We start from the raw sequence: 22,399 nt of genomic DNA on the forward strand, positions 1-22,399 counted from the left end.
CAAGAGACTTCTGTAAAAATCCAGATAGAACCTTATCCTCTGGGAGGTATGTCTTTTCCAAGGTCTCTGGTCTCTTGAGGGGTAAAGCTAGGATTTGAACTCGTCACCCCTGAATCCAGAGCTTCTGCTTTTCTGCTTTGGGAAACGCTGGCTTGCAAGTGCCCTCTTTACTGGAAGAGGAGAGACATGGGCAAGACTTCAGGAGAAAACCGGTGGCTTGCGTTTATAGCACTTCTCCTCGCCCTGCCCTACCTGTGAGAGCACTGGGCTGGCAAGATGCAGGCTAGAGTCAGGGCCCTATCGAAGTCATCTTGTCACACTCAGAACCTGGAGGACTGTAAAGATGACAGCTGTGGGTGGCAGAGCATTATTGCCCCATTCAGTCCATGACCCAGGCCACGGGGCTGAAGTCTAAAGGTCAAGGGCACGTGCTCACAAGCTTTACAGTCTTAGGAAAGTCACTTAACCTCTGTGCTTCCTTTTCCTAATCTGCAAAAGGGAAGCAGTCATCATGCCCACTGGCACAGAAGAGCTGTTCTGAGGGTTTCATGAGGTCCCTGTGTAGCAGGGCATCCCCTTTTTCTGCCACAATGAGTGTTGAGCTATTTAACCTCCCTGGCACCCATGCCACCCATGTCCTCAGACCTCCCCCCTGCACCTCTGCACCCTCTGGAGAGCATGTTGCCTGCACCTTTGGAGCTGGCAGCAAGCAGCCCCAGTGAATGTTTTTGTCATCCTGATCCTACTGTTGGACACTGGAGTGGGGAGAAGCTCCTGACTAAGGTTAGGTCTGAGGCAGGAGGGTCCTGGCTGGCTCGGAGGTCTGGACAGTCATGCCCTGCCCTGGAGAGCTAATGTTCCCTTGTCTCTGCAGGGCCACAATAAGATAAAGGGAAACCCAGGGCTCGGCAGGAACAGACTTGGAGGGGTTGGCAGTGGCAGGCAGCCCATGGGAAGGTGGGGAACCTGGTTGGCCTGCAGCCGGGCTGGGCAGCAGGGGTTTTCTCTCTACTGACACTGGCTCCTTGCCCTTTACTGTGGGCAGTGAGGCAGCCCAGGTTCCAGACTAAGAGGGATGTGGTGGAAAATGCTTTGGGTCCTGAATCCCAGATCTCTTCTCACATTAGGACTCCAGCCACTGACTAGCTGTGAGACCCAAGGCAGGTGAACCAGCCACTTGGTGTGCTCCCCTCCAAGAGGAGTCAAAAGCAAGTTCTGCCACTCTGGGTTCTGCGGGATTCGAGGAAATGGTGGGTGGGAAAGCATTCCCAACAGGCAGGAGCTCACAGGGCACAAAGGCAGCTCAGTGTGGGCTCAGGGATCAGACCACGTGGATTCAAATCCCAGTTCAGCAAGTTACTAGCACAACAAGGTCCTGCACCACTCCAGAAAGGGGAGCCAAAGGCTCGCAACTTCCGGGTTGTTAGGAACACGAGCTGAGGTAGTGTTGGTAGAGGAATGAGCTCAGTATGGAGAGCTTCCCTTCTTACCTTGAAGTCAAATACTATAGTTGAGATAAAGTTGGTTTGAACTCTAATGTGGAGAAGGACATTGGGGGAGGGAGGGCAGCCCAGCCTAGGACCAGTCACCCTGGGCCTGGTGTGTCTCAGGGACCCAACTTGGAGCCATTCTGCCCCTACCCCTTTTCCACACCCCTCTGGCCACCACTCTCAGGATGTGCCATTAGTGCTGTGTGAGCTGGCTTGTCTGCAAACTCACATGGCAATGGTCCCTCTGGAAGAATCTTGTTTCCTCTTCCTGCCCCTCCTCGGCACCCTGCAGAACACCAGTTATAACTCGATGGGAGTGGATTCTCTGGAAGGCCTGAGTTGCCTTGAGTGGAAGCTGGGGCTGGGCAGGCCCTAATCATTGTTCTGGGGCTGCTGACCCCCTTGCCCTCCTCCCTCTGTCGTCTTTGGCCAGACTCCTGCTCATCTGAGGCTCTGAGCTCAGGAAGTGGGAGATGCAGCCCCCTGCCCCACCCCCAGGAGTCCTGTGGGTGGGTGGGTGGGGAGAGGGCGAGGATGGCTGGGGAGAAGGCTACGGCAGGACCTATTCTCATTCTTCACTGCAGCAGGGGGGAGTATGGGGAGGTAGGTGATCAGGCAATTTTCTGAGAGATTGAGGATTTCCTGTGCCTCCTGTAAATGTAATGGAGCCTGCCTTTTATTGCAGATGGAAGAGAAGAGGCGAAAATACTCCATCAGCAGCGACAACTCTGACACCACTGACAGTAAGGCCTTCCTGCTTGGGGCTCCTACAAGGAAAGCATTTAAATAATTAACAGGCCCACAGGCCCAGATTGGGGGAGGCTGCCCCATGGTCTCCATGTTGACGAAAGCATAAATCAGGCCAGGTCCTTGTGCTCCTACGAAAGTCTCCACACCCTGTGGCCTCCAGAGCCTGGTGTTCTATTCACCCTGTACCCTTTTATCCCCTAGGTCTCAGTCCCATGTGTTTTGATCTGGTTGGAAAAGATCAGATCCCCTCTGGGTGTTTGCATATGCTGCACCTGGCTCCTCAGAACACTTCCCATTCCCTCTGGCCCTTCTGTTAAATCAGGGCCCTGTAGGAAGTCTCTACACAACAGACAGAAAACCTGTTTCTTTTTATTATAATTACCCAATATGAATATCATGTCCTAACGAGCCATAAGCTCCTCGATGAGAGGGGTTATGTTTGGCTCACTGCTGTATCCCCAGCTAGATCCGGCACATAATAGGTGTTAAATAAATGCTTGTCGAGGGAGTTAATGAGGCACCTTGGCAGTAGAATCTCAGAGGTAGACTTGTGTATGGGCTGGGTGTGGAAGCTGGATGTCCTGGGGTCAAGGGAGCCGCAAAGAAAAAGGGGTCAAAGAGAAAAGGGAGCTTAGGGAGCCTCTTCTCAAATTTGGGGGAGGTAAGGGAGGTTTGTATAAGGAGAGAGCTTTTCTCTGGTACCAAAAGGCAGCTCTTCCCAGATGCTGCAGGAACCTGGGCCTGCATGAAATAGCCAAGTAAGGAGTTCTGTTCTGCCCTATGTAGGAGAGGTGCGCTGCCAGGGAGATCCCACCAACAGTGCATGCTGGTGGGAGCCCAGGCTGAGGAAGAGGCTGAACTAACTGCCAGGGAGGCTGGGCCTGCAGCCCTGTGGCTCTAAACCTCAGTCTGTTCATATGTGGTGAGCAACTGGGATTTGGGAGATCTCCAAGGCCCCTTGGAGCTCCTGGAGTTTCACAGCACCCCAACAGCCTGAAGATAGATGCACCCAAGATGGCCAGTCCATCCCAGCCCCTTCCCTACCTCCAGGTCTCGTTCACTGTCCTTTGGGGTCTGTTTGCTCGCCTTGGCTCTGGTGTCTAACCTGGCCAGCCCTTCCTCCCTGCAGCAGGAGATCACAGCATCTGGCCCTCTGTGGCCACAACCACACTGCCTGTGGCTTGTCTCAGTAGAGCCAAGAAGAACCGCATCCTCCGCTTCTAACTCCATTGCAGACGAAGGAACTCTTGAAGGCCAGGCACCTGCAAGAGTGGCTGTCTGGGCAGCTGCATCACAGTTGGGCAAGGGTACTCCCTTTCCACCAGCCCCCACCACTGTACACCCCCATGGCTGTTGCTCCTTTGACCCTTGGGGTGGAGGTCACAGTCTTTGAGTCCAGTAAGGGTCTTAAACCCTAATGATAATCGCTAATATTTATGGAGGCGGTGGTCTGTGCCAGGGACTGTACTGACACTTTACAGGCATAATACTATTTCATCCTCCCAACAACCTTTTGCCCCCATTTTAGAGAAGGGCAAACTGAGACTCCAAGAGGGTAAGTCATTTGCCCAGGGTGACAAGTTAGGAAATGGGTCTACTTGTAGTGTAGCGTTCTTCCCACCTCCCTTTTGTCCCTCTTTATATCCACTGGGCATCATCCCAGAGTATCTAAACCTGGGGCAGGAATGAAGAGTGGCCACAGAAGGCTTATTCTGATCCTCCTTCACCAAGGAGGAAGCAGAGGACCAAAGAGGACAAGGGACTTGTCACGGGTCGTACAGTAAATTAATACTGAGTCCTGGCCACTGCCTTTTATTTCCTAAGTCCTTTATGCTTGGTGAGTGGAGGAAGTATTCATGTCCGCATTCATCATTGATGAAGTCCAGAGCAGGGACAGGTGCTCACAGAGGTTTCCACCTGCTGAACATTCAAGCCAGACCCTTCCTTACAGGCTTCCTATCCTTGGATGTGGGTGGGTGGGTGGTGTTCCCTGCCTTCCAGGGGCCCCTAATGGGCTGTGCTCTCTCTGCAGGTCACGCTACATCTGCATCAAGATGCTCCAAACTGCCCAGCAGCACCAAGTCGGGCTGGCCCCGGCAGAACGAAAAGAAACCCTCCGAGGTGGGTAGTGACAGGTGTCCAGAGAAAGATGAAGCAGTGGTGGAGAAGCCACAGGAGAAGAGACCTGTGGACGGTTAAGGGAATAAAACTCTGCAGATGTATGGGAGAGAGCGTTCCTGGCAGAGGGTCCAGTCACCAGAGCGAGGCCAGAGTGGTTGAGTGGAATGAATGGGAGGAGGGGGTGTGGATGCCAAGCTTTGTAGGATGTTGTAAAAATGTTCCAAGTGAGCTGAGCAAGAAGAGAAGCCTTTCAAGGATCATAAGCAGGGTAATGACATAGCCTGATGTTTTAATAAAAGGCCCCACTGAATGCTGTGAGGAGAAAGGAGGACTCTTTTGCAGTTGTCCAGAAGAAAAGCAGTGGTGGCTGAGAGCTGAGTAGTAGCAGTGGAGAAAGAAGCCGTAGGATTTGGAGTGTTCTGGTGGCTAAGCCAAGGGTGATGGGATGTGCTGATACAGGGGTGACAGCTGTGGTCCTCGGGATCATCTATCCAGTTAGGTCATCTGCTCCTTATTCTTCCTGTTTCACCTGCATTCTAAGTCTTCCTTACTCTGACCTGGGATGTTTCTTGTGGCAGGTAGAGATGTTTGATTTCTTGAACTGTGGAGAAGTGTGTCAGGGGTGGGTAGTGCTGGACACGCGGGGCCATCGTGATCCTGCTTCTTGTGGCCACTGACAAATCACATCCTAGGGCCACATCACTCTCTTTCAGGTCTTCAGTGCATTGCACTGGGGACAGCAGATGCCCTTGGCCCATACGCAATTGAAAGAGCATTGAACACCCAAGAAGCAGGGGGTTTGAATCTGTGCCTTAAGAGAGACATTGTTCTATAGCCTACAGAGTAGCCAGGAGCTGGGCTGAACACTTGACTTTTTTAATCCTTAAAAGTAACTTAGGGTTCTCAATCCTCCTCTTACAGTAAAGAAATTGAGGATCTGTATAGCCAGGACTTGACGCTCTTGAGGCCAGTAGTGCCAAGGGTAGAAGGGCCTAGAGTCTTGAGGCAGAGCTCCCGACATGGAGTGGGGGAGGGTATCTTTGTTCTGAGCCTGGAGTCCTCTCTCCCCACTAACCACAGGGGCATTCATGACTATGGGGGCCAATCCTGAGCAGCAGTAGTTAGCCAGCCCCTAAGATGCAGTGGAGGCATCTTTTGTAGAACCTTGCATTTGAAAAATAACTCCCCAGGTCCTGGAGCTGGCCTAGCCTAGGACTTTTGTATGTTTGGAGGGGGAGGGCAGGTAGTTGAGACCCGATGTCTCCCACCCCATCCTTTAACTTAGTGTCTTTCTTTGGCCCTGTGGGAGAGGGGTGGAGATGGAAGGAGATACCTCTAGGAATGCCATGAGGACTGGAACAAGAGGTGGGCAGGGGGATGCTGTTTTGAGATTCTTAGTGCCCTCGTGGACTAGCCCTGCTCAGTGGCTATATGGGATGTGCTCAAGGGCACTGGGACATAAGAGGCAGAGTGTGCTCTAGAGCCCTGGGAGCCTCTGGGGCTGCCTTTCTGCTCCTCCACCCTTATTCCCCACCTGTCCTCCCACCCTCTTCTTAGAGCCACAGTGGCTCCCCAGTGGCTATGGTTGAATTAGTAAAACAATAGCCACCTTTATGTGCCTTCCAAGTACCTAGGAAGCAGGAATTCTCTTCCCATTTTGGAGATGAGGATTCTGCCTGCCCCTGCTCTCAATGTTGGAGAAGAGTTGGGCAGTTCTGGGGAGCTCCTGGGGCTCTGCCTACCCTGCTTCCTCCAAGCTCCAGGAGGAGGTGGGGCCATTTCTCAGGGTAGAAATCCCAGGGGCAGGACTGCCATCTCTATCCTGGATAGGCCAGGGGCTGGGAGGAAACAGGTGTCTGCAAAGGCCGAGGGGAAGAGTGATTTGCATGGGGTTGAAAATTCCCCTCCCTCTTGGGTTTTCCAGCGCAGAGCCTTTGAACCTTTCTCCACCTAAAAATAGAGTTAAATCATCAAAAGGCCGTTGATGCCAGGCCTTGCTGGCTACTGGTTGTGCATGGCTCTGGGTTCGAGCCCAGGGGCCTCTGCAGGCAGCTCTGAGGCCTGACTGGCATCACCCGCCCTCAAGTCCTGGGCTCCAGGAGGGCTGAGGAAGTCCTCACTGCCTTGAACTGTCGCCAAGGACAAGCTTTTCCTCCCACAGCAGGCTGGAGTGCAGCCTGTGAGGTTTCCCTTGTCCCCTAAGTGAGGAGGCTGAGCCATAGCCGGCATAAATTCCAAGTGATCGTGGGGCCGAGAGGAAACCATCAATGAAAGCTTCCAAATTATTTGGCTCATGAGAAGGCAGAGATGAAAAGCAACGATTTGGCGGCAGATAACGTTAACACTAAATCTCCTCTCTGGGCTGTTCCCCTCTCTTTCTGTGAATGGGTTGGAGAGGCGGGCCTTTAGAGTCTGCTGGGCCTGGGGACCAAGGGCTTTGGTCGCCCTGGTGAAAGGGGATCTGGGAGTCCCAACTCTCCAGTACTCTAAAGTAAGACACCTGTGGGGTAGTTGTCAGTCTGGCCCAAGGTCCCAGCCACAATGTTTGCAAATTGATGTGCATGGTGCATTCCCCTCCCTGGTGGGGAACCCTTGGTTCCCTTTGTCTCTTCATCTCTGAATGTGGACAGTGATGGCATGGGGGATTTGAGGGCCAGGAGTATATAGCATAGCAGCAGTACCAACACCTAGTTAAGCCAAAAGCCACAGAAAGGGCTGGGCTTGGGTTTATGCCAGATGGGCGACTGCCCCTGTGATGACCTGCCAGGGGCTGCCCTTCCCAGTGCATCCGAAGGTATAAATCTCAGAGCCCCATCTACACTGGAGTAAGGTGCTGTAGGGCAGAAAAAAGTGTTCGGATCAGGAGTCAGGACCCTGGACAGGGCTGAGGCCTTGAGACCCAGCTTCCCCTCTGGCCTGTAACCAGTGGGTGGCCTCCCTCAGCCAGAGTGGCGGGTGGGGGGGTGGAGTACAGGTCTCAGTACTGGAGCTGAAGGGACAGGCCCCGGGATTCTTGAGAGGCTGGATTTTTGGTAAAAGTGAACCAAGTCTGAAGTTGGCCCCTTTGGTAGTAGAAGGAAAAGGTCGTGTTGACCCCAAGGACACAGGCTGCCCCCTTCCTCTGTTCTGCCTGCCTATAGGATCCCAACAAAGCTGAGATTTGTCGCTTAAGGCTTAAGTCCTGAAGGAGTAGAAGGGATTAGCCTGCCCTGGGAAGGTGGTACTAGTGTATAAACCATGCTGAGGCCTTGGATTTCTGGCCTGGCTTGTCTGACCAGATGGTATAACCATTATTGGTGCTTAACACTTTGTGGGGCCTATTTCTGAGAATCTGATGGAATCCCAAAGATTATTCTTTTAAATATTAATACCAGGCCCCCATCCCATCCCACCTCACCCCCAGGAATTCTGACTTAAATGGCCTGGAGTGTAGTCCCAAGTATCTGTTCTTTTTTAAAGCCTTTTTGTTGGTCTACTGCCACAGACCTTTCTCCTTAATTTACTAAGACAGGAGGTCCTGGCTTGATCCTTCCTGGAAGGACCCTGAGGTTGAAGGAGGAAGAGGAGGCTTTCCAGCCTGTTTCAGTGAACTAAGCAAAAGCAGGGAGTGTGGTTGAGGGCAGGCCCCCCAGCTGACCCCTACTCACATAGTGGCCAGGGGGACAGACAGGTTTCTATAGCCCTGGCCGAGCTATGAAGGAGTTCTGGAGGAGAAATGAGGCCAGCCCCCTGGGTTGGAGGCTGCTGTTTGAGGCTGTGTCTTCCTCAGGCCTGGGCAGAAAGGTAGAAGGAAGGGCAGGCCGAGTGGTGGGGTTTCCCCTCCAGACAGGGTTTTCAGGAAGTCTGAGTCCCCGGAAATCAGCCAGTGGGCAGGGACATGGGTCTCCAGGACCCAAGAGCTACTGATAATGATTAAACTCAGCAAGCACTTGAGAACACCTGATAGGCCCAGCTGGGTGCTAGGGGTACAGAAAATGCAGGCCCTGTCCCCGGGGAACTGGTCCTTTGACTGGCAGCAGGATGCAGGTGCTACACAGGAAAGTGTCCGTTATGGGAGGTGCAGCCAGCTTTGCCACTGAGGAGCTCTGTGACTTTGGGCAAGTGACTCTATCTCCCTTAGCCTGCAGGTCGTTATCTGTAGAGCCCTGCCATGGAGTTTCTGTTCAGTAGATAGGACTGTCCTTTGCTGAGGCCTCTGAAGCCTGAAGGTGGAGGAGATCCCAGAAATAAGTGGAGGTAAAACTGGCCTCCCTGGGGTCAAAGCCTTGATGGTCCCAGAACAGGGTAGGTAGGAGTTGGGACCTGACTGTCAGCTTCCTTTGCAGGCCCTGGTGACAAATCAGTATATCCCTAGAGGAGAGAATAGGGCCTCTCTGCGGGTTCCACAGGGGCCCTTCACCAATGCTCAGCTTCTTGCCCTAGGGGAAGAAGGGGCATGCTAGAAAAAAGTGATTCTCGTGAACAGTTTCTGTCACGACTGAGGTGTCTGTCAGAACCAGTGTCCGTGAAAGTTCCTATAGAAGTCTCCCCCACCCCTTCCGAAAAAGCAGCAAGTGAAGAGCAAGGATGAAGCTTATTGGCTTGACCTGTTGTTTCTAAAAATGGGACCCTTCAACCTTGGGTGAAGGCACGGGTAGCCAGAATGTGTTGCTGAGATGCAAAACCACAGGATAAATAAGATGTTTTCCTGGAGGAGTACAGGTGCTATGCAGATGTTTGAAATGACAGATTTTATATTAAAACAGTGATGGCGTATATTGTAACAAAATGCCCATAATCTTGAGAGGTCAAACAGGAGAAATCGAAAAAGGTTTCATGTTTGCCCTGTGGTCTTAAGCTATGTTTATAGCCAGCGGCTCCTCTGCCGCCCCATGAGGCAGTAAGGCAGCCAGGCGGGCGATGAAGGGGAGCCCTTCCACTGGGTTAAGTGCCTGCTTTCTGAGACTCTCGCCGCCTTCCTCTGGGGTGGGGGGCAGAATCCACTTCTAGTATAGTTGGAAACACCACTGCTCCCGCCAGCTGGAAATTCCTCCTGGCCTCTGGGGCTTCTCTTGCAAAAGAAATGTGTGTAATAAATTCTTTAAAGAGCAGGAAGTGCTGTTATCCTTGTGAAAGAGAAAGAGGGTGTGTGTGAGAGAGACAGAGACAGAGAGAGAGGAGGGGGGAGAAGTGTCTGACCAAATTAACCTAGTGGTAGCTTGGATGGGGCTGGGCAGAGTGTGGCTACGCTCAGAGTGCTTCTCTGATGTTTTATGCCTAATTTAAGTTTGTTCTTGGCTTGAGATATTTTTATCGTGTTCCAGCCCAAGAGAGAGTTCTTTTTTTTTTTTCTCATATCAAAGTATCCTATTTATTTCAATGACAAATGTAAAGGAATTAAACTACACACTAATAAAAATATTTAATTGATAAAAATTCAAACACAAATTCCCAAAAAAGTAGTAAGGCCAAGGAAATACCCTCATCAATTAATCTCAAAACTTCACTGTAGATGTAGTCTAAAAAATTTTCATTGCAAAAAAGCTCATATAACGTTATCTACTATTATCAGTATTATCACTAATTACCACTTGACTACATTTTATATCATCTAGTCTAGCACAAGAAGAAAAGTTATTGAAGATCAAAACACATGCATATGCTTCTTCAATATCAAAGTATTATCTGTATTATTAGGAACTTCAGGTTTGTAAGCAAAGGGTTCTGATCAAATAAACTGACCCAAAGAGTCTTAACAATCCCCTCAGCCTATGAACTGGTCTTCTTTCTGACTCTAGGCCCTGGCCTCTCTTTTCTTAGAGCATTTTATTTTTTTTTTTTATTTAATAATTAATTATTCATTTTTAATTTTATTTTTTAAAATTTACATCCAAATTAGTTAGCATATAGTGCAACAATGATTTCAGGGGTGGATTCCTTAGTGCCCGTTAACGCATTTAGCCCATCCCCCCTCCCACAACCCAACCAGTAACCCTCAGTTTGTTCTCCATATTTATGAGTCTCTTCTGTTTTGTCCCCCTCCCTGTTTTTATACTATTTTTGCTTCCCTTCCCTTATGTTCATCTGTTTTGTCTCTTAAAGTCCTCATATGAGTGAAGTCATATGATTTTTGTCTTTCTCTGACTAATTTCACTTAGCATAATACCCTCTAGTTCCATCCACGTAGTTGCAGATGTCAAGATGTCATTCTTTTTGATTGCCGAGTAATACTCCATTGTGTGTATATATATATATATATATATATATATATATATATATATATATCACATCTTTATCCATTCATGCATCGATGGACATTTGGGCTCTTTCCATACTTTGGCTATTGTTGATAGTGCTGCTATAAACATGGGGGTGCATGTGTCCCTTCGACACAGCACACCTGTATCCCGTGGATAAATGCCTAGTAGTGCAATTGCTGGGTCGTAGGGTACTTCTATTTTTAGTTTTTTGAGGAACCTCCACACTGTTTTCCAGAGTGGCTGCACCAGCTTGCATTCCCAAAGAAAAGTTCTTAAAAGAAGAAATATCTGGCTGGTTCCTTGGCAGTATTGCTGTAATTAAAGTACAATGCAGGCCTCAAATGAGTGGTTTACTTCTTTGAGTCTCAGTTTCTCTGTCTGTAAAATGGGGGTAATATGAATTAGGTGAGGTTAAGCGTGTGTGTGTGTGTGTGTATGTGTATGTATATATCACGTACAAAAAGCATTTAGCATGCACCTTGTTTTAACAGGACAATGACTTTTCAACATTAGCTATTGTTTCTAAAGAGATGAAGTGCTCAGAAAAAGCAATTGTGATTTAAAATGAGGTATTTGGAGGGTGCCTGGGTGGCTCAGTCAGTTAAGCATCCAACTTCACCTCAGGTCATGATCTCGCAGTCCATGAGTTTGAACCCTGTGTCAGGCTCTGTGCTGACAGTTCAGAGCCTGGAGACTGCTTTGGATTCTGTCTCCCTCTCTCTCTGTCCTTCCCCTGCTTGTGTTTTCTCTCTCTCTCTCTCTCTCTCTCTCTCTCTCTCTCCCTCAAAAATAAACAAACACTAAATAAATAAACAAAACGAGGTATTTGGTAGTAATTTCACTTGGATTTTTCAAGACAGACCCTCCATTTTGGGGGAGATTAGGAGGAGGGTGCCACTCCTACCTTTACTCCTAACGTGGGCAGAGGTCAAGGAGAGGCACTCTTGGCCAAAGCTGTTTTCATTGGCTTTGGGACAGTGACCAAGACCAGTTCCTAAAGTCCACCTGGAGGGATCTTTCAGTTCAGCCCTCTGCCTCCACTCTCCCTACTAGGCAGGACAGGAAGCTTCAGAGTTTAATCATACTTAGACAAATCCTGGGGTTCATTCATTCATTCATTCATTTGTTGTAAACCATTTCTTTTTCATTTTCTTTTTCTTGTTTTTTTTTGGGGGGGGGGAGAGAGAGGGGGCAAATGAGTGAGGGTGGAGTGAGAGAGAGAGAGAAGTGGGGCTCACCCAGTGCAGGGCTCGAGCTTGCAAACTGTGATTTCATGTCCTGAGCCAAAGTCAGATGCTTAACTGGCTGAGCCATCCAGGTGCCCTGTTGTACCCCATTTCTTGAGTATCTGGTGCATGCCAGGCACTGTGCCGTAGAGAGGCACCATGATAAACCAGACACATGCAGTCTCTGCTTTTCTCAGCTTAATTACTAGAGGAGATGGACATTAAACAAATTATTACACAAATAATCATATTTTATAATTATGACAAGTGCTGGAGCCTTTCCTTAAGTAACTGAACTTCCTCTTGGTGTCTCTTGGTCTGAAATACTCTCTGATACAATAATTCCCCCTTGAGAAAAGGAAACAGGCCAAGGTCCCAGGATGAAATATTCAAATAACATCCACAAGTCTTGTGATCACATACGAAATACGAGAGCTCTGTGCATAGCATAGTGAAAGTTGCCTGTTGTCACTGTCTTTGCTTCAGGAGGTCGTACCAGACTCCACTGATGGTTTCTGGCAGAGTCTGTTTGGGGTTCTTCCTGAGGAAGTAGGTGTGGAAAACCAGACAGATGGCTCAGTGGCTGTAGTCTTCAGTCTCAGGAAAAGGAAATGGAGTTCAAGGCCATGTGCATTGTTGCTAGATCTGGGGAGAACACGGTCTTCGGCTCCCTCCAGAGCCATGTTGGCACTTTGGCATTCAGACTGGTTATTAAACATTCTTCATACTGTTTGAAGTTTTAGACCTTTAACCATTCTTCATACTGTTTGAAGAAGCTACAATTAACATCTCCCAGGCAGCTCAGAACTTTGTTGCTAGGCAGCAGACCTTTAAAGACAATTTGTCATTTTCTGCCATAAGAGAAAAAATAGTAAACATTCACATTCTTGGAAAATTGCTTGTTTTCCAACTTCCAACTTTCTCGCCATGACAAGGCTCCAGTTCATCAGCGTCCATTTTATTCTTTATTTAGTTTTCATAAATAATTCAAAGGCATTTTAGAAGAGTAATTGAGCTTCTTTCAAGCATAACCTCTGGCTGTTTAGAACAAAAAGGATGTTTGGGTGATAGTTGGGTTGCCATATTTGTGGACAGGTTTTATATAAATGCACAGAGGCTCCTTTGGAAGGTACAGAGTACCAAGGTGCCCAGCTTATATGTAGCCTTGGGCAGTAACCCAGGAAAGTGGTGGTAGATTCGTGAAAGGCTTTTGAGTCACTCAGCCTTTGTTGGCACCTTGCATGTGCTAGGCCCTACGTACACTGTTGGGCCCCAGCCTATGACCCAGCTGGACCTCACTGAACTCACCTCCTTCATGTGGGGGCTATGGAGTAGGAAATCAGGGGATTCCAATACAGGACCTGTGGGAGTTCACAGGAAGCCCAGAACCCAGCCTGGGATCCGGGAAGGTTTCCCAGAGCACATGTGGACCCGTCTGAGACCTCCAAGATGAAACAGGCCAGCCCCACTTTGGCAAGAGAGAAGAGCGTCCCAGCAGGGTCCTCCCATGTGCCAAGAGTGAAAAGTGCTCAGGAGACTGAAGTGTATTTGTGTGGCCACAGGGCCTGGTAGGCCCTACAGCTCAGCCTGAGGGAACAGTGGAAGGCCATTCAAGGGCTTGGAGTTTGCAAAGGCTACCATCTAATTTACATAGTCCAGCCTTTGGGGAAGCTATCTGATTTGGCTTCTGTGCAGGCAATGAGCAAGTGGCCAGAAGGGGCAGAGGGGCTGTGGGGGGAGTGTTGGGTGGCTCATGGCCTAGGATCCTGTGTCACTTGCAGCATATAGGACCTTGTGTAGGTTATTTAACTGACTTTAGTTTCAGAATAGGGATGATGGTAGCATCTACCTCACAGAGTTAGTGTAAGGACTCAAATTAATTGAAGAACTGCCTTTAGACTGGTGCTGAATACCCAGTGCTCCTTAAGTGCTGGCTGCTACTATTAGGATAGTACTCCCCTGCCTGAATTTCCATCAGTCCCCTGCCCAAAAGGACCAATGTGTCCAGTCTGCCACCTGCTACCTAAGTGACCTAGGATGAAACTTGGAACTGTCTTGGGGCTAGACTCTCTCTCCCCCCCCCCCCCCCCCCACTTTCTCCCTCCCTCCTGAATCTCTGATCCAGTTGAGCCTGGGATCCCTTCCTGCAGAGTTCCAGTGCCACTCCTGTTCCTACCTCAGGGCCACCTCTCCCCTGCTGGTGTGGCTTGGCATTCTGGCTTCCCAGACTCCAGCTTGGGTAGTGTGCTGGTCCTTAGGCTTTGAGCCCTGCTTGGGGATTTCAACTCTGCATATATCCGTGAGGTATCTCACCCTACTAGTGCATGTTCAAAAAGCTCTGCCAAGGGGCACCTGGGTGGCTCAGTCGGTTATGCCTCCGACTTCAGCTCAGGTTACAATCTCGCGGTCCGTGAGTTCGAGCTCTGCGTAGGGCTCTGGGCTGATGGCTCAGAGCCTGGAGCCTGCTTCCGATTCTGTGTCTCCCTCTCTCTCCCTGCCCCTCCCCCGTGCATGCTCTCTCTCTGTCTCAAAAATAAAAAAATGTTAAAAAAAAAAAAAAAGCTCTGCCAAGGAGCTAGCTGGGGGTCTCAGACTCCTCAGATAATTCCCCAGAGAGGGCCATTCATTCATTCTTTCATTCATTCATTTCATCACTATTTACTGAACACCTGCTATGTGGCAGTCTTTATGCCAGGCACTGAGAACATAGCAGAACACAGGACTGCTTTGGCAGGGGAGATGGCAAGAAACAAACCACAGGAGCACACCAGTTAATTGTGGGGGTGTTAAGTGCTGGGACGAGAGGCAGGATGACAGGGTGGAACATGGCTCTGTGGGGCAGTTGGTGTTCCCTGAGTCAAGGTGATCAGGGAAAGGATCCTGAAAGACGTGATGCTTATACTATAGAGCAGGATGAGAGAACTGCAAAAGGTTTCAGGCTTACCTGTGCCTTTTTGGAGGGGCACTTAGTGACTGTAGTGAAGGGTTGATTTCTGGAGCAAGGTGATACGCCCTCCTGGGTGGGAGGCTCCCCATGGCATTGGAGTGACAGGGCTTCCACCTATACCACTTGGCTTACCTGGATCGGGAGAATTTGGAGGCAGTGATGAGCTGACTATGATGGGTTCCATTCACCCCACCAGGTCCTGTCCTGGGGCCCAGAGGGAAATAGCCCAGCTCCAGCCCTGCTGGGCTCTGTAAGAGGCCTTAGCTGGGAAAGACCCATGCCAGCAAAGGGGGACTTGTGAAAGACAGACAGCACAGAAGCACCCACTGCCTGAGTTTGTGTTCTTGTATCAGCTGCCTTACTGCTTGCTAATAAGATATGCAAATTATCAGGGCTGTGAAATCTTCCCCACATTTCATCTTCTGCTTAATTAGCATTTAATCGTAATCTCATTTTAATTTTTTCACACTGGCACCCTAATTAAATGTTAGGGTGTTAGTCTTAACAATTAAATTATATTGGCAAATAGAGTCTTCAAGAAACTTGACCTTTTTCAAGCCAGGGCGCTCTCTAGCTAGATGCAAATGTTAATTAGATTTCTGGACGATGTTGCCTCAAGCCCCCTTGGTGCACCCATTTCGGTTGTTTTCTTGCTGTTGTGGCCCTAGATTCAAATGAGACACACACAGCCAAGTGATTTGGGCCCCTGGCAGGCAGAAGTTGCCACTGAACGGGTTGGTCATGAACCCCTGGAAGGCCAGTGATGCTGGTTTTTCTGGGGAGTGTTTGGTTTGGAATTTGGTCAGAGGCCTAGAAAACTCATTGAAGTGGTTTCTCAACTTGTGATTCTGATTTGATAATCACTGGGAAAGTTGGTGCCTAAGCAAGTCACATAGTGTTTGGAGCTGCCACCAGGTCCTGCAATATCCCTTTGTGGGAGGCCACAGTGAGGTCAGGCAACTGGGCAAGAGAGGCATTGCTGGTGTCAGCTGGGGCTGGGCTTGGAGACTGTTCCAGGGTGGAAGGCAGGGAATCGGAGTTGGGGGAGTGGGCAACAGACAGAACATTGGGAAAAGCAGATTCCCCCTGAGTTCCCTGTAGCCCAGAAGAAAACCAGAGCATGAGGGTGCAGACATTCATGGCCTGGTCCTGAGAAGTTTCGGATGGGCTTGACTAAGAAGGAATGCAACCTTCTCTTCTTGTTACTCTGTCACACACAGAGGATGGCACTTTGTTGCCCCGGGTGAGCAGGAGACACAGTGTCCTTGTTCTTGAGGGACGTTGGAGTCCCTGGCTCATGGGAAGCTATTCTCTGAGCTGCCCCTGGGGACTGGCCTCTCCCTCAGCTACTTATGTAAGATTCTGATATTTGCCTGGGGTTGGTGTCCTGTACTTCTTCACACCTCCATTTGAGCCTGTGGTTGCAGTACTAACATAATTTTAAGTTTTTATTTATTGATTTTGAGAGAGAGATTGAGGACATGAGCAGGGGAAGGGCAAAGAGAGAGAATCCCAAGCAGGTTCCATGCCGTCAGTTCAGGGTCTTGTACTCAGTACCATGAGATCATGGTCAGACGCCTAACTGACTGAGCCACCCAGGCGTGCCCCCACCCCCAGCTTTTTTAAGTTTTTATTTATTTATTAAAAAACATTTTTTTTAATGTTTATTACTTTTGAGAGAGAGGGACAGAGCAGGGGAGGGCCAGAGAGAAAGGGAGACACAGAATCTCAAACAGGTTCCAGGCTCTAGCTGTCAGCACAGAGCCTGACACGGGGTTCGAATTCACAAATCATGAGATCATGACCAGAGCTGAAGTCGGCTGCTTAACTGAGGCACCCAGGCACCCCTTTATTTATTTATTTATTTATTTTGAGAGAGATTGAGGACATGAGCAATGGAGCGTAATTTTAAACCTTCAGTAGAAATTCCCCAAGCAGTCACTTAATGGCAGTATTGCATTCACAGAAGCCTTCCTACCATCTGATTTTTCCCTTAGGTTTTTGGCCTTTCTCAGCAAGTTTTTCCTCTTCCCTGAGTTCCACTCCCATCTGTCATTCAAACTCTGTTCTTTAACAGATCAGAACACAGGTGAATTCCGTTCAGCACATTTATTGAACATCTCTGTGCAGAGCCCTGTGCTGACTTCAGGGAAGGTGTGTTAATGTAATTATTGCTTTTGTGTTGGCTTCTTACTTTGAAGTAAAGTGGGGGCAGTGCGGCGTGGACAGAAAGCCCACTGGAGTTGCATTTGCCTTTTCCTGCCCTGGCTGTGGAGCAGACCACTCTGAGGCACTCTTTCCACTCCTGCTCCTGACAGGTGTTCCGGACAGACTTGATCACAGCCATGAAGATTCCAGATTCCTGCCAGCTCAGCCCGGATGACTACTACATCCTGGCCGACCCATGGCGACAAGAATGGGAGAAGGGCGTGCAGGTGCCGGCTGGAGCAGAGGCCATTCCAGAGCCTGTGGTGAGGTAAGTTGGGCAGCCCAGGCTGGGAGACCCTAGACAGGGGAGGCTGGGACAAGGGACCTTTGTAGCCTGTCTCTGTTCTTAGATTCTTTGGTCCCACAAACCATTGAAAATTTCCAGAAATACTGGCAGTTTGCCTTTGAGGCTGAGGGCCCGGACTTGGGCTCAGCTCTGGAGCCAGATGGCTTAGGTTCAAATTGCCACTCACATTCAGTCTGACATTGGGCCAGAAACATAACCTCCCTGGGCCTTGGTCTCCTTGTCTGTGAAATGGGAATGACGATGGTACATCTACCCCCTATGGTGGTTGAGATGACATAGGGAAACGACGCCTGGAAGACATTTGGCATGGGACCTGGCTCACGCAAGCACTCAGTAAAAACAGGCCATGAGTTGTCTTCACATCAGTCCCAACTGGGTCCCACAAGCAGGTCTTATCTGGGAAATCTCCAGGCTTTTAAAAAGTCTTTAAGTCAGGAATAAGCCATGCTCTTGGCTTGTTAACTCCTTTTTGAGAGTTCTAAGTGGGAGGGAGTTGAATGCTGACACACAGCAGATGCTCCGGAAGTAGTTGCTTCCGGAATCCCAGGAGGATTCCTTGCCAGGGCAAGGTAGGAGCTAGGTCAGGGTATATCCTCTCCAGGCTTTGTAGCCTTCAGGTCTTGTGGATCACAGAGACCTGTGGTGCCTCATGACTGTGGCCTTGCCTCCAGCAAAAGAGGTCAGCCAAGCGATGCTTTCTGCATGCTACAAAACCCTCTAAGTTATGTCTCTGGGTAGAGGGACCTGACGTCCTGACCTCCCCAGCCCACCGGCACTCTTGGCCTTGGCAGCCCCATGGCTCTCACTTAGGCCCATTTTGACCAGGCCTGGGGCAAAGATTCCAGCCCTGACCTCCCTTGACATTGGCACTGTTGCTTTCCAGTAGCCACACCTATGAGTGCCCGCCTGGTGCCAGACCTGTGCTGGACATGGAATTACAGAGGCAGATAAGACTCTGAATGCTGCTTACGTGCTCTGTGAGGACCGGGGGCTGGGCAGGGCTCATCCTGTGGCTGCTGAGGGCTGAGTGCTGGGCCCTCTGACAGTCAGGGCAGCTCTAGTATTCTCTGGAAGGGAGAATATGTGGGATTTGGAGAGGAAATGTATTCTCCACATCCCCTCCCCAGGGCCAGAAATGTGGATTAAGCTCCTAGCCAGTTTGACACCTTTACATCTGCAGACTGTGCAGACTGAAGAACTACCACTAACCTATTTGAACTAGTTTTCTCCTCTGTAAAATGGGCCCGATAACAGTAGCTGCCTAATGGTGTGGCAGGGATGAAATGAGAATACACATGGCAAGGGCCCAGGTCAGTAAAGGGGAGGGGCAGGCCACCAGCTGGGCTGAGAGGGGATTCCTGATTAGGCTTGGCCCAGCTGTCTGTCCTCCCTTCTCGATGTCAATGTCAGGTGGTTCCGGAAACATCCAATGGCCTGGGTAATTAATTGCAGATGCTTCCACACCAGTAGCTTGGCTTCTGTCTGCCTGCATGGTGCTTTATCTGTTGACATCAAGAGGAGAGCACGTGTTCAGACTGCTCTGGCTTTTCTAGGTGCATTCCCTGCATATGCTCAGCTGCTCTAAGCTGACAGGAGCCAGGCACTCCCCTCCTGTCTGTGCTCTTTGGAGAAGATAGACTAGAGGTAGGGAGGGGCTGTTTCCTTTGCAAAGTCTTCCCTATCTCCCTCCAGCCCAGTCCCGCCATCTTCCAGGGCACCTCCCATTGCAAGGCCCTTATCTGGAAGCCAGCACAGCAACCACCGTGGTCAGAACTATTAACAGCAGTGCTTCCTGAGGATTCACTGTGCTGAGCCTGCTATGTTCATCTTCTCATTTAATTACCATATCAGCCCTATAAAGTACATCTTACTGTCCCCATTTGATAGATGAGGAAGTTGGGAAATTCTGGGGAATTCCCTGTATGACCGCCAGGGCCTAGTGGGCTGGGCCAGGAAGTCACAAGCCAAGGGAACAAGCACTGGGTTGCCCCTGTGAGGCCCAGAGAGAGGCTGTGCCCCCATCACGCTGTCATGCTGGCTTTCATTGCTTTTTCCCCACTGCTACCCCAGCCGCCTCTGTCTCCCTTTTTGTCCATTCTTCCCTGGCCCTTTGGCAGGTCTGCCTACCTCATGGTCTGAAATTTATGTGGGTAATGAGAACCTGTCTCAACCCCTGATCATGAATTGAGTGATGGCCTGTGCTGCTCCCTCATTGTATCCAGAAGATTCAACCTAGGGCAAAACCAGCCTCTGGTGTAGGTATAGGCTTTTGAAGTAGAGACCCTCCCCCAGATCCCAGCCCAGGCCATCTGCCTTCTTCAGCTGATCTGTGTCCTGCTAGCTAACAGTTGAGACTGAGACCTTGGCTTAGGGTCAGGTGATCCCCAGCTGGTAGAGATAGCTTCTTCCATAGCCAGAGCCAGAAGAGGTGTAACACTTGAGGATGAGATCCCCAAGAAACACAGGAAATGCCTTTTCTGGTGTGAGCCCCTTAACCCTAGATTCTCAGAGAAAGAAAGGAATTTTCTGACTGAGAACACAGGTGTCAGTAGTTACACCAGTAGGTAGTAGGGCACTCTAAGGTTATATCCAAAACCTCATTGAGCATACACTGGGGACACAAAGTAGCATCAAGACAAAATTAGTCTATGTTTTTAAAAGAATGTATTAATTCCAGTAAGATCTTTGTGAGGAAAAGCAGGATTTTATAGGACTAAGAGTATCAGTATTACATCTATTTGGAATGACCTATTTTACAGGGGGGGCTGGATGGAGTCACCATTAGTCATTACCTGAGGCCTTCCTTAATCTGGGCCTCTCGTGTGGGAAAAGGTGGCACCAAGCACTTTCCCTTTCTCCTTACTCCCCCCAACCTTCTCTGAGCCTCCCTCCGGGTCTGGAGGCCATTTTTGCCTGTCTCCTTCATCCTTCCTGCCCCTCTGGCTGACACCTGGGGCATGTCCTGGAGCCCAGGAGTCCTCCCCATAGCTCAGCCATGTCCCTGTGCCATCCTGCCCTCCCCTCCCGTGTCTGCGCTGAGTCACAACCCCTGGCAGCCCTGCCTTCAACCCCAGGAGGCTCCTCGGGCAAGTGAGGGCCTCTCAGCCCCTGGGAGGGCTGGCCAGATGGAAGCCAGGCTCCACAGCAATAACCATGGCAACCGGTAGAGGGTGGGAAGAGCTGGCATTTTGAACTGGCATCAGGAACTGAGGGGCAGCACACAGCTGAGCCAAGAGGGGGAACTATGCCCTCCCCAGATAAAAAGCCCTCCAGTTCCATCTCAGAAGGAGCAAAGTGATATCTAGAGGTCTTAAAATACACACTCACACACCTGTAGTGCTTACTGTGTGCCAGGCACTGTTGTAAGAGCTTTCCACATATTCATCCATTTAGTTCTTATCAACCATAGAAAGTAAGTACTGTTATTATTAGCTTATTTTTTTGGATGAGGTCACTGGTCACAGGTTGGGCAGCTTGCCCAGATTACACAGTAAGTGGTAGATCAGGGGGCTCCTGGCTGGCTCAGTCGGTAGAGCATGCGACTCTTGATCTTAGGGTTGTGAGTTCTAGCCCCACGTTGGGGGTAGAGTTTACTTAAAAAACATACAGTGTATCAGGACTTTGGGTCCACATTTTGCAGCCAGGACCCTTCAAATGTAGCTGCCTCAGGAAGAGCCATGACCCAAGGGAGGGCTGCCCTGGAGTATGATTCTGGGACTGTAGTAGGCCCATCCTTACTTATATCCAGGGGAGGAGGCCTCCATCTCGCAGTGGGGGAGGGGACACCATGGTGAGAGACTGACTTCTCAGGTTATGTCATATTCGAGGGAATGATAAGGTATGTGGGAGACACTGTCTTCTGGGAGTGTAGACCCTTTATGTGGAAAGGGCCACTGTGAGCTACAGCAGTGTACCCAGGTAAGGCTCCTTCTCACCCTAGAGGAGACCCGGCCTCACTTTCCCCTGTGGGGACATGGGGATAATCTTGGCCTCTCCCTAGTCTTGAGGGGTATGCTGAAGGACCTGAAGCCCCACTGGCTCTTTCCCCCTTGTCCCACAGTGGCCAGCACTGGGCATTGCCCAGTGAGAGCACATAGGCTGACTCCTATAGGCCCAGGCGGGGCAGATCTAGATTATGGAGCTTTAGCTAAGGCCCAGATGCCTTCATGAGAGGACCAGTAGAGTGCTCTGGGCAGAATGGATGTTTATGGGATGTGCAGGACAATAGGTCAGCACCCGCTCCCCACCCACACTCTGCCCTTTGGTCTGCTCTCCTGCTTACCCGTAATGCTTTGAGTCTCTGCAGGGTGGGCAGGCAGGAAGAGGTAGTATAAGGAAGTAGCATCAAAAAATCACACTTGTCCAGCAGCTCCTCATCTGGGCTGGTCGACTCACTGGAGGCTGCCAGACCCAGTAAGCCTGGCAGGCTGAGGATCCCTCCCCTCATAATACCCTCTCTTGATTTCCTAGGATTCTCCCGCCGCTGGAAGGCCCCCCTACCCAGGTGTCCCCTAGCAGCTCTGAACTTGGTGAGGGCTCCCAGCCTGATTGGCCTGGGGGCAGCCGCTATGACCTGGACGAGATTGATGCCTATTGGCTGGAGCTTATCAACTCGGAGCTCAAGGAGATGGGTAGGTGACCTGCCAGGCTAATAGTGGGATCGGGGCAGGTCAGGCAGAGTTTTCTTCTGAATGCCACCCTCAGAAAGGTAGTGGGCACAACTGGGCTTTGGCACTGCATAGATAGGAGAAAGTCCCCGCCGTATTACTGATTGATTGGAGAAGTTATTTGGTGTGTCTGTGCCTCATTTTCTGTAGCTGTCAGGTGAGTGCACTAATAGCATGCAATTTCCAGAGTTCTTGAGAATATTGTTAGTAAGCCTGACTATTATACGAAGAGTAAGTGAACACATTAATGAGTCTAGGATGATAAATGAGGCTGAGGACAGTTGATATGGGCCACTAGTATCTCCTAGGAAGGTTTCCCCGAGCCCCCTGCCATACACACAATTCAAGCAGTGGATTCCTCATGCACACAGCTGTACCCCAGAGATACTTCTGTGTTATCTGCATCTACACGTGTATGTGGTCACAAGCAGGGTGTCTAAAGTC

General features: G+C 50.0%; 1 protein-coding gene across 11 annotated transcripts in view; it reads left to right on the forward strand.

Moving 5' to 3' along the window:
• Window positions 1-22,399, forward strand: part of JADE2 (jade family PHD finger 2) — a 115,659-nt gene that overhangs the window by 70,083 nt on the left and 23,177 nt on the right. For all 11 annotated transcript variants that reach the window (XM_045489121.1, XM_045489111.1, XM_045489103.1 and 8 more), the window contains 4 exons: window positions 2,176-2,233; window positions 4,273-4,361; window positions 17,092-17,249; window positions 21,759-21,919. In XM_045489121.1, the coding sequence (XP_045345077.1) occupies window positions 2,176-2,233; window positions 4,273-4,361; window positions 17,092-17,249; window positions 21,759-21,919 (466 nt within the window). The remainder of the gene's footprint in view (window positions 1-2,175; window positions 2,234-4,272; window positions 4,362-17,091; window positions 17,250-21,758; window positions 21,920-22,399) is intronic.

Source organism: Leopardus geoffroyi, chromosome A1 (genome assembly GCF_018350155.1).
Source record: "Leopardus geoffroyi isolate Oge1 chromosome A1, O.geoffroyi_Oge1_pat1.0, whole genome shotgun sequence".
Taxonomy (NCBI): domain Eukaryota; kingdom Metazoa; phylum Chordata; class Mammalia; order Carnivora; family Felidae; genus Leopardus; species Leopardus geoffroyi.